Raw genomic sequence first — 16,654 nt, forward strand, 5'->3', positions numbered from 1 at the left:
TAATGATAGTAACCTCTGAATATTTTTAAGACGGAATTTCTTTGGCTTTTCTCCAGTTAGTTCTTGAGCGATGTTATGTCTAGGTAGCAACGAAAGGCTCTTATCATGAACTCAAAATTAAAGCGTACAGTAGTATCTTGAATAAGAGTTCATATTAGAGAGCTATTCTCAACAATTTTGTTCGTAAAAGAATCGATTGCTGTCCATTAATGAATGCAAATGCATAGCGAAATCTTAATTTGTATAAAAGTCATTATTTTCAACTAGGTAATAATCCAACTGATCTTTACAAAGCGTCGATACAAAACGAATTCTAACAAAATCTTTAATTCATGGATCCATCCAGGTCAATCAAAATATATTCACATTTCCCGCCAACATTTGCCTAGGCCCTGCAGTAATCCTTGAAAACGCGAATTAGAAATAAGTGGGTCTAAAGTTACATAGGTGCCTAACTTAGATCATATAAAGCAGGAACCGCTGTGGCCACAAATCTTTATGCGAAAGTCTGCAAAATGCAATAGTTATAAACGCATGATTCAAAGAGAGATTCAAGAGTGCTTAGTATGAATATGGATTGACGGAGAGGTAGACGTAGACCAAGGTAAAGAAGGATTGATTGCCTGAAAGAAGGGAGCGGACTTGAAGTGCGTTATTGTGGCTCCCTCAAGTAACTTGGGAACAGGGCGGGAAGAAGGAGAAGAATTAATAGTGTTTGCTCAATCATGCATTTTCGATCATGTCGTTCACGCACACTACTAAATTTACAAAAAGAAAGCATAAACTTGACAAGCACATGTATGCTCCATAAGAACTCTTATAGCGTTAATAGAGAGGAAGATATGGCAAAGGCGTTTCCAGTCGGTTCAATTATCCGCAGTGCAAAACGTCAAATGCTACATTACCATAGGAATGTAGAACCGTATGGCGCCAACATTGGATAACCCTCAGCCAATGTTTGAATACTCATGCCAGGATTTTTAGACTGAATGATTTACATAGGAAAGTATGTAAATTCGTTGCATGTCTATTGGGTTTTAAGTGGAGTTTCTGTTTTGTACTGCGGTTAGAATTATACATGATCTTTGTTTGTATTATTCTAAACGTCAGCTGTCAAAGTTAAACACTAATGATGGTTGTATGAGGTTGGAATTTCAATAGTTTTGAACGAAAGTGTTATTGTTTAAAATCAAGTTTCAATACAAAAAGTTTTACTAACTTAAATCACAATAATTGTCGTAATCAGCCTCTTTATCGTCCCACTGCTGGGCACAGGCTTCGTCTTACACAGAGAAGGATTGAGCGTTAATCACAACGCCTGCTCAATGCGAGTTGGTGATTTTTCACAGGAGAATTTATCAAATAGATTTGAATGGTTAATTTATAACAATAAATAATGTGTGTATTGACCATAAATTAATTGTTAGATATTGCTAACAGTAATTGTTACATAATGAAGTATGCAAGCAATAATTATTTCTCGAGCGATTTAATTATTTACAATTAATGTGCGTTCGTTAATGCGCAATTTGTTCCTCCAGCATACCGTGACTAAGTTATTTCTGGAAAAGAAAATATAATTCAGAATACTTTCAAAGATAAATAGCAATTACCTACCACAGTTTATTAAGTACCTAGCTCATGCAAAAAAAATCTGCACTAATCATTTATAAAAAAGTATAACAATAACAGCACTAATAGGAAATGTCAAAATTTTTAAAAACTTTTCTAAATCTAAAAACATGTCTTTGACTGATCCAAAAACATATTTTAGATATTTAACTGAAATTACTATTCCTTACCTAACTTTATGTAAAAAATACAAAATAGTAATTATTTCTACTAATATACCTACTTACAACCCTATTGTGTTGTCCCATAAGTCACTCACGCGCATTCCGATACCCATCCTATAATTACGTCGCCATCTTGGATCCAACGTCGCCCAACGTTGGCTCCAACTGACAGCTACACGAGTTACAACTAGTATTAATATTAAAGACTTGTAAGTAAACTTTGGCTCGTTATCAACGGGAAAATAGGATAAAAATTACCTTTTGAATTTTAATTTTATACGGTTTTAGTGGAATTTTGTGTTAAATCTTTATTATGTTGCACATAGAGCTAGAAACACTTGTTATTATTTTTTACGTCTGTCTACGCCAAAGGCAATTAGGTACTTATGAAAAAAAAGACTATTTCAAGAGTATAAGCATAGGTACGTATTTAAAATACAGGTTTCTTTTATCGATCATTTTTTTCCTTAAACAATAAAATAATAAACCAACAAACATAATTATGACAAGACAAAGTAATGGCAAAATAATTGCCTTTTAATTCATATTTTATGACACCAATCATTTGTACATACAAAAGATCGTAATTAAACTTAGAATTTATTCCCATCGGCAGCTTCAAAGCGAAATCAATAAACTATGAAACAAAACCAACTGGCCGTGAAGTAATTAGTTTGCACAATTCACATAAACCAGTACAAAACAGTTAGAATATTTTTATTATTCATCTAACATAATTAAGCTGCGCTCGCGCCGCTCAAAGTCAATGACAGTTTGACGGCGCGCCAAATATGGCGTGACAGCTACTGTCAGCCGATCCCGGGCATAGGGCTGTCAAAATTCGAAATAATACTTTTTTGACAGTAACAAGATGGATGACACGAAAATAAAATTCATGTTTTATTGATGGGATTTTTGTGTTACTTTTGACAAATAAACGAAGGTGAAGTTAATGTATTTTTGAGCAAAATAAAAGAACACCTAATAAAGTATTTTTTCAGTGTTTCGAAAAATTTATTAATAGTCTGACTCTTGTGATGGATATCCCTTTTATTGAAATTCTGAACATGTACAAAGTCTTTTTGAAGCATGTGAATACACCGTACATAAATGCAATTTAGGAAAAATACATCCATCTAAAGAATATAGGTACATTATCTATTCTGCATTGACTAAAACATAAGACGTTTTCAGGTTAGTCAGCCCTACCGTTAGGCCCATACCCGTCTATGAATCGCAATCTTTAGATACACCTGCCGATTGTTATTCCGCATCACCTCAACACTATGGACTTGGAATAAATATTTTTAATGGACATTATAACAATAGGCCAGTCATTAAACTAATCTTTACCTCCGTTATAATCGGTCTTGTTAACCAATGGTTAGGATTCGGAGCACGTTAACGTTTAGCCGTTAATCACGGTTTGACATATCACGGCGGCTTCCTATATGGTGTAGGTAGCTGTAGTGAGTTCATGTGGTATGTCTAATATCTATTTTCGTGCCTGTAGAAAAAAGGATAATTAATTTAAGGATCATACAGAAGGTAAATGAGACGATGACGGCAATTTTTTCTGAGACATAAACGTGTCTAGATTTTGTCATGGTTCTGTCTTATAAGTCCAAACCTAAGACATATACTTTGGACGTTGTGATGTACGCTACCTATATTTATATCCTTAGGTCCCAAGTTAGCGACCTAAGAAAAGAACTCACGCAATCATAGTGCAGTGCGTCATCATTACAAAAAAGCTATCCAATATGACAAACTTAGTACAGAAATAGATCGACAGCCATATATAAAGGCTGACTTTGCCATATTCGTTGAAACAATCACTTTAATCCGTTGATTACGATTAGCGTTGACAAGAGACAGAAATGTAAGCAGGTTTATTGACACCGGCCTAAAGGTGTGTTTTGATGGCCACCTGTTTACTGCAGCCGCCGACCGCAGTTGCAGCGACTGGAAGCACATCATCTCATTTTGCAGTGATATGAAATCGGTGGATATCTCTTTTGACGACTGCACATGCTGCTGCCTCTTCGATCCAAAACGGTCATGTAATTACATAAAAACCAGAAGTGCAACAGCGGTCGATTAAAAGCAGTCGCGGCATGTGCGGTCAGCTATTGCAGTTGGCAGCTAGCATTTAAAACGTACCTTTAGTCAGTGTTGTGATCTAACTTGATTTATTTATCTAGAAATGATTTGTGGCCTTTATTATTAACACTTACCGTTGTAAAGTAGCATTCAACTTGTAACAGATGTAGTAATAATATTTATTACTTTAAATGCAGATTATTATCTGTAGCTCTATTTCTAGAACACGCTTTTATTTAGACTAAGACATTTATAATGCAATTTAAGTTTCCTTGTTAATTTATAGTCAAGGATTGTAAATGTTGTTCGGCAGGTAAGCGTCAAAACTATAGGAATCTATTAAAATACCAAAACGGTTTTAATAGCCAATGAAAGTTTACGTTCAAAGGTAAAATTGTTGCTTAACTGCAATTTGAGAACATACCAACATATTTATTTTAAGACACGTGCGTTTAAAGTTTTGAACTGTCGCCGTAAACGTTTGAGGAGTTACCGAGTTAATCTGGGTTTACGAGAGACTGAAACGAATTCGTTCGTTATAGTACAACCTACCCATTGTTGCAAGCACTGAATATTAGTAAAAGCTACTTTTTATTTATAATTCTCTGCCTAATTTTATTTATAATTCTCTGCCTAAGGGAATGACTGACTTGCCGTACAACAAATTCTGTAGAGCCCTACGAAAGTGGCTAATTCAAGAGAGTTTTTATAGTGTTAAAGAGTTCCTCAACAAAAGTCAAAGTAAATGTCGCTTTGGTGCCCACTAAACGCCGTACTGTTCCTATTCTTCTTTTGTTATCGTAATTTAAGAATTGCTATTTTAATTTAACTTATTTTAAATATATTGTTTTAGTTTTAAATATCCTCTAGTATTAAATATTAGCTTTTGATTAGTTTTAAGTATTTGTATTTTGCATACCCTTAATAAGGGTGAAATATGTTTCAGTACGCAAACTTACACATATCAAGATCTAATGTAACACCATATTTCTCGCAAATAAAATGATTTATGATTTATGATTAGCTAAATGGTGAGAACTAACTGTGTTTTAGACGCATTCTGAGTGTTATCGTTTATTTCCTAGTAACCTGTAAAACTATTGTTGAGCTGTGTTGACTCACAGGCTCACAGGTTACACAAAGGTAAAATTACTCTTAGTTCACCCTGGACTGTCTCACTGCTGGGCTTTACATCTCATTTCTCGATGTGTTCCCGTCACTCCGGCTTACAGTCCAGGTCGTCTTGTCATTTTTCTGGAGCCTACTCCGTCTGCGGTGGCCATCATTAAACTACTTATTTAGGTTTAAAGTATGCTACTCTTATGCTGTCTCCATGTATCTTCTCGAGGTTAGGCATTTTATGCTGGATGTTTCGAAAACTATATCTAACAATGAAAACTGATAGATAGATTCAGCTATTGTTTTTACACTAACATTTTGTACTGATGATGTATTTCCATTTGTTGCAGACAGCATCGGAGCAGCGAGCGTCCGCCCCCGAGGAGATGCAGGCTCGGCACAGCATACTGTGGCACCTACTCATTGACCTGCCTATACTGTTGTTAGGTAAGTGTTAATATTGTTTACAATTAAAAATGAGCCAAACGTGTAGTTCGTGTCACGTAACTTTGCGAACCTGATGTAAGCCAAAATAGGAATAGATGCGGTTGGGGATGTTAAAGTTGGAAACTGTATTAATGCAGCTGTCAACACTCCTAAAGGTCTACTAAATACTCGAGAAGTTATATATAAAGATTTACTAAATAATCGACAAGTCATAGGACTATAGGTACCATCCAAAGTTTGCGTAAGCAGTCGTGCAGTATCTTAGTTTAATGGGATGTCTCATCACGCCATGACTGTGTCACGATCGGGTGTAATATTGGGCTTTATGATAGTTAAGAAATCTTAAATCACAGTCAGTCAAACAAAATCGTATCGCAATATGGCACTTAGGTCAAATACTGACAAGACACTCAACTTTAAGTGACAGTCAAACATGATTCTGCCACTGAAACACATCTAAATAATACTTAATCTGAAGTAAATACTTTGGAATCATTCTAAAAGATCTTATAGACGATACTTTCGAAATACTAGGCACGTAGGTATCAGTATAACTAATGAAACAGAAAATAGCCATGAACTCAACAGAATGCAGCAAGCAATAAACGTTAATCAAAATAATAATTAGAAACAAACGCTCTATTGGAAACAATTATTGCTGAGCTAAAGCGACGAGACGGCTCAATGCAGATTATAATTTGTTGTGACTATGATCGTCGTGTACACATGAACGACCTAACCAGCCTTGTCTTGGACTCACTTTATATAATCTTTCTTCAAGTTAAAAGGTCAGCTTATACTAGTTTTCATAGCTTGATGTGTAGCCGTCTGTACAATCTAGGATTCTTGGTCTTCTTTATGATATAGTACAGCAAATTCCTCAGATTTATTTTAGTTGGAATTTAGGATGCGTAGTTTATAACCGTCTGGTTTCCTGTGACCTGGAATTTGACAATTTCGTTTTGATCACTTCGAATCTTGCAATTAGGTTTAATGACAGCCGTTTACTTTTTGTTATCCATTATTTGAAGATGAGGAATATCTTTAGTAGATGTAATTTCAACACATACGCTTTTTCTAGATATAAAAGTTAAAGTTTTTCTTTTCCAATTGCTTCTACTTTGTCTACCACTTCATTGAGTTGTCTGTTATTGTATTGTCTTTTCATAACATGTTATGGGTTACAGTTTACCTAAACCTAAGCTTCTATATAATGATTTGAACCATTTCCATGGCATGGTGGTTTTATTATTTAACGACTTCATCCTGATGCGTAACGATCTCAGTCGCGTACCGTTTGACGATAGTATACTGATTGAATAGCCCGTGGTTAGGCTTAAGATCTTAGAAGATTATATATTATTGTAAGTAGCCTCAGGATATTATATCTGTCAATATTTTTGATAGATGTTAAAAAATATACTTTTATTAGTCTTTGTGAGTCTTGAATCTCTAAATCATAAATTGTGAAATTGTAATTTTGCCCAAAAAGGACGTTGAAAATTAATGAGTTGTTATTTAAACATCCGCTATTTTGCTACTATAGGTTTAAACCTTTCCTCCCGTGGTTTCACCTACTTTCCGGCTGCATATTTTTTCAATAATAGAAAGTAAGGATAATGTTGCTAATTATATAAGGATAATACCCAATTATAATGGTGTACAAAGGGATAAAAGTATTTTAATACATTTTGTAGGTTACTTGAATAAAATGATTTAAACATAGACAGAGGTAAAAATAACTTGATCTATGTCATCTAGCAACAGTGAAATTAGTCATTACGCTCTAAATCAGGACTCCGTGTCCATTAAATGGTCATTCTCAGTAATTTATGTCACACATACAACACTTAAACGACTCTTGTCTAATTATACACCTTAAAATGTTGTACATAACATTTGTAGTCTAATCTGAGGCAACGGGTGAACACATTAGGCCATCCTGATGTTTTAGTGACAAGGATTATATAGTAAATAGTTATTTTTGTTAGTGTGTCATTTGAACGGTACATCGAAAGGATAAGTGGCTGTTGTTTTTTTTTTCTAATAAATGCTTGTTATAAAAACTTTTTTTTTTTAATTTTAGGGTTTTCTTTACAAATTATTGACGTGTTAAAATAGGTCAATAATTTTACCTTTAACATTCTATTTTATTCTAATCTAGTTATGGAGGAGAAACATAAAATGATTTATTTAAATTAAAACAAGTTTGATGATCAAAAATTAATGGTTTCTTCAACACATTAGCATTACGTTGAAGATTATTTATGTAGGTATCTGTTGACGTATCACACACTTAAGCTTGAGCTTAAAAGGCGTTGAGTATCTGTATTTTATATCATCTGTGACATCACGCCATTAGTCAGATTTATAGGGGTTACCTCTGATGTGATTATTTATGGCTGTTTTGATATTTTAGACATTTAATCAACATAAACAGAGAAAGTAACGTATTTAAACAGGGTTTCAAATAAAAAGGAAATTATTTGGAAATTAGTTTGATGCAATGATTTGCAAAAAAATACACAAAACTGCGATAAACGTTCGCAAAATTAGTATCATGCTCCAAATATTTATTTAATGTGAAAATTTTGTGTTTTCCGGTCCACTTTTTCCAAATTATAGCCTGACAAACGTTATGAAACACCTAGTCCACAATAGGGGTTCCCTTTGTTGCTCCGTATTCCTGTCATTGATGCGGAGGAATACCTTGACGTCTATTTGATGTTATTTTCTAAACGTTTTTATTTTAATAGGTATATAGTATTTTAGTTAACATAGTTTATATAAAGTGTGTACATCTTTGCTAATAAATAAAAACTGCAGTCCACAATTACCTACATGCTCATTCATAATTTTCAATCTACGTCTATAAAGCCTGGTTCTCACGTGTGTATTAATCGGACTAACGGGTCAGCGAGCTGTGGGAACGAGCTTTTTATCCGACTGTCGGACCGTATGCGGCTTACAATTCGGATTATCGGACGTGGAACACCGATAATTGCCGATTAATGCGATATAAATATCCGTGTGGTGTCTAATGGTGCCATAAAAGAGTTATGGTTTACCCAAGAGTTATTGGTTTTATTTTATAACTGGTTGGAGACTGTGGTGTTAATGGTGTTAAGTTGGGTTTCATTGATAGGGATTAGTTGAACTTACATGTTGTATAATCTTCTTTATATCGTGTAGAAACAAATTCGATTCTTGCTATCTATAATTCTGATCTTCATCTAATTTATAACTATTCTATCTTTCTTTTAAAAAATATAATAGGGAAATAATCAAATGACAGCGTGGGGGGGTGTCAGACTCTTACTGACTAAAACCCACCATGTTCCTTCTTGAGCACTTTGTGTACCAGAGCTGTGGTAAGACTGGTAACTCTTTCACAAAATCCCGCAGCCCCGGCAGGCTCTGGCCCTAACTTTTCACTTATATCTTAAACAACCTTAATTGAAAAAGGATTAAAATGCAACAAATCCATAATTAAAGTTTATCTAACTAATTTATGGGCAGATGAACAACATGGGTTGACACGTGCGCAGTAAGCATAACCTTGTCATTCGATACTCAACCAAATCAATCATCGAGCTACTTGGGAGGTTTCTTACACAACTTTTTAATATGCTTACCTTTTGACAAAGTAAATGATATTTTAAACAAATTTTAGTTTGATATGACAGTTCAATATCAGGTTTCGGAAGGGAAGATGAATTGGTGGATTCTGGCTATCATTTGAACATCTTTGGCAGTCGTTTCGGGTAGACAGAAGCTAGAAAGCCTGACAACCCATCTTACTAAGAGGTTTCGGAGGATAGACAGTTGTTATAAGTTAAAAAAATTATTATCAGTTGCAACCTAATAGACTAAAAGCCGCTCAGAACATAGGAAAAGCTAGGGAGATGATTATGTATTAAATTGTATATAAGATATATTTTGTGAAAGGAATATCAAGCATCTACCTTTGGTATGCTAATGCGATAAACCGTACTAAGAATCTGCTATACCTACTGATAAAATCAAACGAGAAATACTTGGAACTTGGAAAAATACATATGAAAAAAAAAATGCACGTGACTTTAATGACGCAACTCATACGCAAGCGTATAAAATTTCACACCTTTTTATTAAAAAAAATATATAGTAAACAATAATTTTAAGCTTAGTCAGACATCGTAAGGTTAAAGAACTACGCACAATTTTGAAAAAAATACAATGAAATTTCATCATCTATACCAAATCAAATTACTCGGGTTCATCGAAGTGTTTTCGTAAACATACTCTGTGAGAACTCGGGTGCAGTCTTTGAAAGTGTTTCTCAAAGTTATGAATTATATTCAAACTATGGATTTGTTCATTTATTTTCATCGTCATAATAAGAATATTATGAAGTTGGTTTCGAATATTATGAAGTGTTTCTTTTTTATGGATTTAAAAAAAAAATCTTAGACATAGTGATATTTTAATTGGTAACTGTTCCAATGAAGCTTCTATGAAAATAATTTAACTATGTAACATAATGTGACCTACATAAAATATTTAAATAGATATGCACGTTTGACTAAGAAGAATTGGACTGAACGAATAGAAACATTACCGAGTTAAAGTTAAATAAATAATGAATTAAAAAAATTATAACAAGATATAACACTTTGACACCCACTGCCCTTAGCCTATAACGTTACAGTTTCATACGAGCGCACACAACCGCAACACATGTGTGCGTGTAATGTGAGAGCATTGTTTTTAAACCCATCACTAGAAAGAATGTCAACATCATTGTGTGTAGCCTCGTGATCAGCTCGCGTTGTGATACCCTGAGTCAGACCACCTAGGTTTTGATGTTCTAGGATGTGCAGATTATGGGACGAAGGATTGTTTCTTCGTTGAATGTATGTATGTGTGAGTTTGTTTGACGTCAAAGAAATAGGAGGCCTATTCTATTCAACAGAATTCTTCTGATACCATTGGTTGGTATCCTATTGTATGAATTTGAGGACTAGAGGACCATGGGGACAATGTAACTCAGTCCAAATTCCTGTAACATCTAAAGAGGACATGGGTCTAGGGCCTGTTATTATTTAAAAAAGCTTTTCCTAAGGTCATTCTTAGCAATGAAGTTTTTCTTTGTTGACCTCGTCGAGCATTCGGAAACTGAGTCTTTACCAGTATCGATGCCATATAATGATGATGTCTCAAAAACGAGAATGCAGTTTGTCAATTGATAAATGATGACTGTTCATCGATAGCTGTAAATGATGAGTAAATTAAAAACGTTTGCTCATCAAAGTAGGATAGCACATTCCATGATTGTTTCTCACACTACTGTTTATTCAACGTCATCCACATGTAACATCTTGTTTGTTTTACAAGTGTTCACGTTATTTTCTATGTTTCCAACGACATGGGTGGTCAGCAGTGTCATGCGATACCTGACACTGTTGACATAAGTCTGACATCGCCTTGACATGTCACGAAGTATCGTCGCCCACACAAGTGCTTTGCGGTTTTATGTAGATCAATGTAGACGTGAAATAAACTTATTATTTTTTTTTTATTTTAAGTAAAAAATATTTTTTTCGTAAGTTAGGCAATTTTAAAATCAGTTAATTATTGTGCATTTAATTGATTTTATATTACCAATTTTAAATGACCAAAGTGCGTAATAAAACAGAGTCCATTGGACGTAAATTGAGGTGTGCACAATTATTGCACAAATCTATAAATGCAGCTTTTATTAAAACGTTGGTAATTGCCTATAATCTAAAGCTACTGTATATAATTTAATTGATAAATAATTATTTTGTTTATAGACGGCATATCATTAATGCAATATCATTTAACGTAAACGAAGTAATAATCATTAAATTGTTTTTGTTTTAACTCAATATTATGACTGGCTCTTACATAAGAATTTACGTAAAACAGATAATTATGATTTTAAACATCTCCTTTTATAGCTCTGATTTGGTTTCTGGAAAGTTTTTTATATCATCAGATCATCAGAGGTTGGGTAAACATGACGATAGGATTTTTTTTGCCTGAATAATAAATAAGTTACAGTTTAAAATAACGACTGAACATATTCAAAAAATGGCGTATCTCAAGCAGCATTTTTAGGGTCAAAATAAATATTATTTAATTGGTAGTCATCACTACGGGTAAAATTTTAAATATCAGGTATTTATTTATAAAAATCAATAGACCCTGACCTACACTCATAATCTTTTGTTTCTTTGTTAAACCCTAGAACAACAAAACAATTCTCAGACTAACTATAAATTAATTAATTTAAACTCTGTTCCAATTTATGAAATTCTTCTAGATTCAACTAAAATGAACTGCGCAACCTCATTCCTGAAGTACATACCTACATAACATAAATATATCAAGTAAATTCTTTAAAACTATTAAACATTAGAACTGGCAGAACCGGTGTAAAATGACAAAATGTAGCTACTGCACTTACTAATATTGTAGACAAGTAGATAATAAAATATGCAGGTTTGTATGTGAATTAATATTTCTAAAAACGACTGCTAAACACCCAAAAAAAAAACAAAAAAAAAATGATGCATCGGTCTAGAAATCGGTGTCTAGTAGATGCAGTTATGTTTATTTCGTTTATTTAAAACAAAAAAGAATTGTTCAAATTGGTTGGTTCAATCAAAATTTAAAAAAAATACAAGCATCCCAATTGAGGATGTCCTCCTTTTTGGGAAGTCGGTTATTAACTATATTTCCCTAAAGAGAAGATTAGAGATTGCAGTCTAGGTGTTAGGTAAGGCGAGTAGTTTAATGTATAAGTAATAAGTAAAACAAGTTGAAAAGTTTGGAAAAAATGTTTGAAAATCTCAATTTTAATCAATGCGGTCAGGAAAAACCACTAGTTTATTTCAGAGTTCTCTTTGTACTTAAATGTGTTCAAAGATAATCTATAAAACGGTCCCTCTTAAAGGATTTTAGAACGTTTAAAAGTGGCTTTGTTTACCTTATAGTTATATTGACCCAGATAATGTATCACATGTGTGTTATATTCAAACGGTTTTCCGTTATAGTGTGGGTAGTCTAAATGGTGTCTATTCGTCTTAGAACTGTCCCCAAAACTGGTTATAAATTGATTTGGATAATATTTTGGCATTAATCTTTTTAATTCGTTGTTTATCCATGTAAATAATTTATTTTTGTCTTTTTACAATGCTTTATGAAATACTTGTTTACAGTTACTTGAGGTAATTAGTTTGTTTTATTTATGTTACCGCGTATTGCCCTTAAAAAACGTTTTATTTACTTTACCTACTACGCTTTTCTACTTATTAATTTACAAAAAAGAAAAACAAACGAAAGTCACCATTGTACTCGACAGTACCTCGAATAAAGCTCGATGTACATACGCGTACAATGTTATCAACCCGTTTATCAGACACGTAACATCCGATAGCCCATCTACAATGGTATCAGTATTTTTTTTTCTCTTGAACTTACAATGTCAATGCTTATCGTAGCTTGAGAAAAATATTGTGGAAGAGTAGTGACACCATTCAAGAACATTTTTTTACTCGACTACAGGAAGGTAATGGTTTTGAATGTAAGTAGTTTAATTTTCTGGCTACATGTACTACAATGAAACAGATCGCATGCTGGAAAAATGATGGTTGAGTGGAAAATCTAAGTTATGTCTCATGAAATAAAATATGGTGGCCGAAAAATTATATATATCTTTAAAGTTCTCATTGAAAAAAAATATAGAAGTAGTTGCACGTTAAACTGTAGGTCTCGGCTGTCATTGAACATCCTTGGCAGTCGTTACGGGTAGTCAGAAGCCAGTATAAGTCTGACACCAGTCTAACCAAGGGGTATCGGGTTGCCCGGGTAACTGGGTTGAGGAGGTCAGATAGGCACATGGGCGTAGCCACACTGGGGCAAGCTGGGGCACTTGCCCCACCCTGGGCCCTAGCTCTGACCTATAAGGTGTCTGATTAAACAATGTTTTTTTTTCTAACTCTAACTAACAACATCAACAATCATATGTTCTATCCGTAAGTTATTGCACAAAAAAAAATTGTCGACTTTGAAAAGAGCGCAATCAAAACAAAATGCACGTTCGAGTTTCCGAAGGTGCGCGGTGCGCGCGTCATTTGAAAGCGAGCCGCATTCCCTAAAAGAATAGGTGCTGTGTGGCGTAGCGAGCCGAGCCGTCCATCTAATCCAAAAAATAATGCATTGAAGGAAATGGAACTGGTAGATGTGATCAAAATTTCGGAAATACAGTTTTATCCTAGTGTAAAAACTGCGCTCGCTATTTTGCTTGCCCAGCCATGTACAATAGAACGATCGTTTAGCACAGTGGTTCTTAACCGGTGGTCCCTGGAGGCGTTCCAAGTGGTCCGCGAAGCTTAGCTGCGCGACGTTGCTATACGTTATCTAACTTTATTTTAATCGGCTTATCCATGCGAGCGAGGGGGTTTTCGTATGGGCGTAAATCGGGTGTTTCGTACCTAGTCTCCCCATTCATGAAAATGTATATTTGAGCGACATTTTACGTAGTTTTTGGTCTAGAGTCTTAAAAAATAATTAAAATTTCGCGCTCGCTTCGCTCGCGTATTCAGAAACTATATTGTTTTTATATTTGTCAAGAAACAAAAAGTTAAGTACGTTTGGGATAAATTTTACGTAATATTTGGTTTAAGTCCGATAAAAATTTCGCGCTCGCTTTGCTCGCGTATTCAGAAACTATATGCCCTTACTTTTGGCTTTTGTCCTGTGTGATTGTTTATTTTCTGTACCTGATAATATAAACCTCTCAAATTAAGAAATTAACAAGTTTAAGGGCTCAAGATACAAAAAATCGGAGGGCCCCCGCCCTCCCCCGGGGATAGGTTGACTGCTGCCCCACCCTGAGCCCAAAGCTGGCTACGCCCATGGATAGGCAGTCGCTTCTTGTAAAGCACTGGTACTCAGCTGAATCCGGTTAGACTGGAAGCCGACCCCAACATGATTGGGAAAAGGCTCGGAGGATGGATGGTGGCCGAAAAATTATATATCTTTAAAGTTCTCATTGAAAAAAAATATAGAAGTAGTTGCATTTTTAAGCCTATCTAAAACTATTGCTAGAATTTTTAATCAACCCAATATTGTCCATACTTTACACCCATCAAAAGGTCCCTAAATTTCATAACAATCGATTATTCCAAAATTGCTGCACACATTTCCACTGCACTGCACACATGGCACCCATTCAGTCTCACAGTAACCCATTTCACGAACCGGAGTAGTACATACATCCACGTGAGTTTACGACGAGCCCACACTTATGCGTCAGTTGCGACAGTTCACACGCTAGTGCAGTGACGGCCTAATTCACTTGGCTCTGTCGGGAGAACAAATTGGATAGAAGTTTATTTTACTTTGCTCACCCAGAAACTGAGGATGGCATGATGACAGGGTTAAGAATAGTGATTGTTAAAAGTTTTTATTTGAACAAAACTAAGTAATTATAAATAGTAGTTGCTTTTTACCATGCTATTAAATAGTATGTATGTTTCAGAAAATTGGCTATATCACCAAATAAATATTATAAAAGAAAGTCTTCCGGTGCATTTCTATGCCTTTCTGTTCGCGATAAACTCGAAATGAATTCACGGATTTTCATCAAATTTTCACTATGTAATAGCTAGTGATTCATGCGGAGGTTTTGCTATTAATTTTATTCGTTTTAACTACACCTAATACCCAAAATTAGCGCCAAACCATACTAATAATGTTATTAATAACTCAACAGTACCATAGTAACACGCCAACCAGCCTACGATGTCAAACACACATACAACACAAGAATCACAATGCTAGTTTCGCCAACTATCGAGTGACAGTCGCTAGGCGCCCGCCGGAAACCCTCCATAGCATAACGTTCGTAGCTCGTATGCGCTTGCGCCTGCTAATTGAATGCGCGCCTAAACGGTCGCCCATTGAGCAAAAGGGTTAGGTCAGTTACTCTTTTATGTGGGGAAATTAGGTACTACCTGTACTGATATGGCAGGGAAAATAAAAATGAAACGTAATCTTAATACCTTTATCTCAATTTTATGTGGTATCAGCATGCCTTCTTACTCTCAGATCTCTGTCTAATGTCATCTTATAAGTGAAAATTCTTTCTAGCCATATCGTCTTTCAAAATCATGCATCGTCATTTTCAGGCGAAAGCCTGACGACTGAAAATAGATATAGCTTCGTTAAAAAAACTCATATTATTGTCAGTCCCATAATGAAAATTAATAGAGAGAAAATTATAGAGAGTTTTTCTTTTTGAACCAAAGTTAACAATGAATGAAATAACCATCATTAGTGTCATTTGAAAATATAAATATTTTTATGAGTAGATACATAGTAAGATATTAAGGTGCAATTTTTAATCCTCACAAAACATAAGCATTGATCAGCACATTCCAGTAATTTGTTCAACACACAGCTACCATATTAATAAAGTTTAATTAAACGCCTAGTAATTTTCTATCAAAACATTAATTAATCACTTTATCACTTGGAGTCATCTAATGGCACAGTTGTCTATATAAAGGCATATAAGGTGTTTAATGTTTATATCTACCGTTGATGTCGCTGCAGCAGAACATGGCAATATGCGAGTCTCCATTTATGTGGTGTTAATTAATATTTATCTTATTAATCAAAGCTGTAGTGGCCAGATGTGTTAGCTAGTCTTAGGATCATAAAGTTTGAATATGAAAATATTGTACGTACACTAGCTTTCGCCCGCGGTTTCCCCCAATACCCGTAGTAGCTATTTTCCGCACATGATTAAAATGCAGCCATGAGTTTTTCTGGCAGACAGTTACAAGCATACAAGCCTGCATATATATCCTTACAAACTTTAGAACTTCTTTTATCAGTTAGTATGTAGAGGATGTGATGTGGATAGATAATAAAAGGCACTTCACACTCACCATTCATAAATACGAGGACTTACATCCATTTTCAGATCTAATAAATTCATTTAGTTTTTAAATCAACCACGTCACCAACACATCCAATGATATGCAACCCTAAACACTGACTATTTTTAGATATACTACGTCAGTGTGATGCACTCAGTACCTTTTGGGACTGAAATGACTCATTCTTTCTTTCATAAAGAAATTATAATTGCTATTTATAATATCCTGTATTAG

The 16,654-nt window shown here is 34.5% G+C and overlaps 1 protein-coding gene across 2 annotated transcripts in view; it reads left to right on the plus strand.

The window, feature by feature from the left end:
* LOC124638200 (phospholipid phosphatase 3-like) overlaps positions 1-16,654 on the plus strand; it is a 98,659-nt gene that overhangs the window by 48,702 nt on the left and 33,303 nt on the right. For both annotated transcript variants that reach the window (XM_047175098.1, XM_047175099.1), the window contains exon 2: positions 5,369-5,465. In XM_047175098.1, the coding sequence (XP_047031054.1) occupies positions 5,369-5,465 (97 nt within the window). The remainder of the gene's footprint in view (positions 1-5,368; positions 5,466-16,654) is intronic.

This window comes from Helicoverpa zea, chromosome 17 (assembly GCF_022581195.2).
Source record: "Helicoverpa zea isolate HzStark_Cry1AcR chromosome 17, ilHelZeax1.1, whole genome shotgun sequence".
In the NCBI taxonomy this organism is placed as follows: Eukaryota; Metazoa; Arthropoda; class Insecta; order Lepidoptera; family Noctuidae; genus Helicoverpa; species Helicoverpa zea.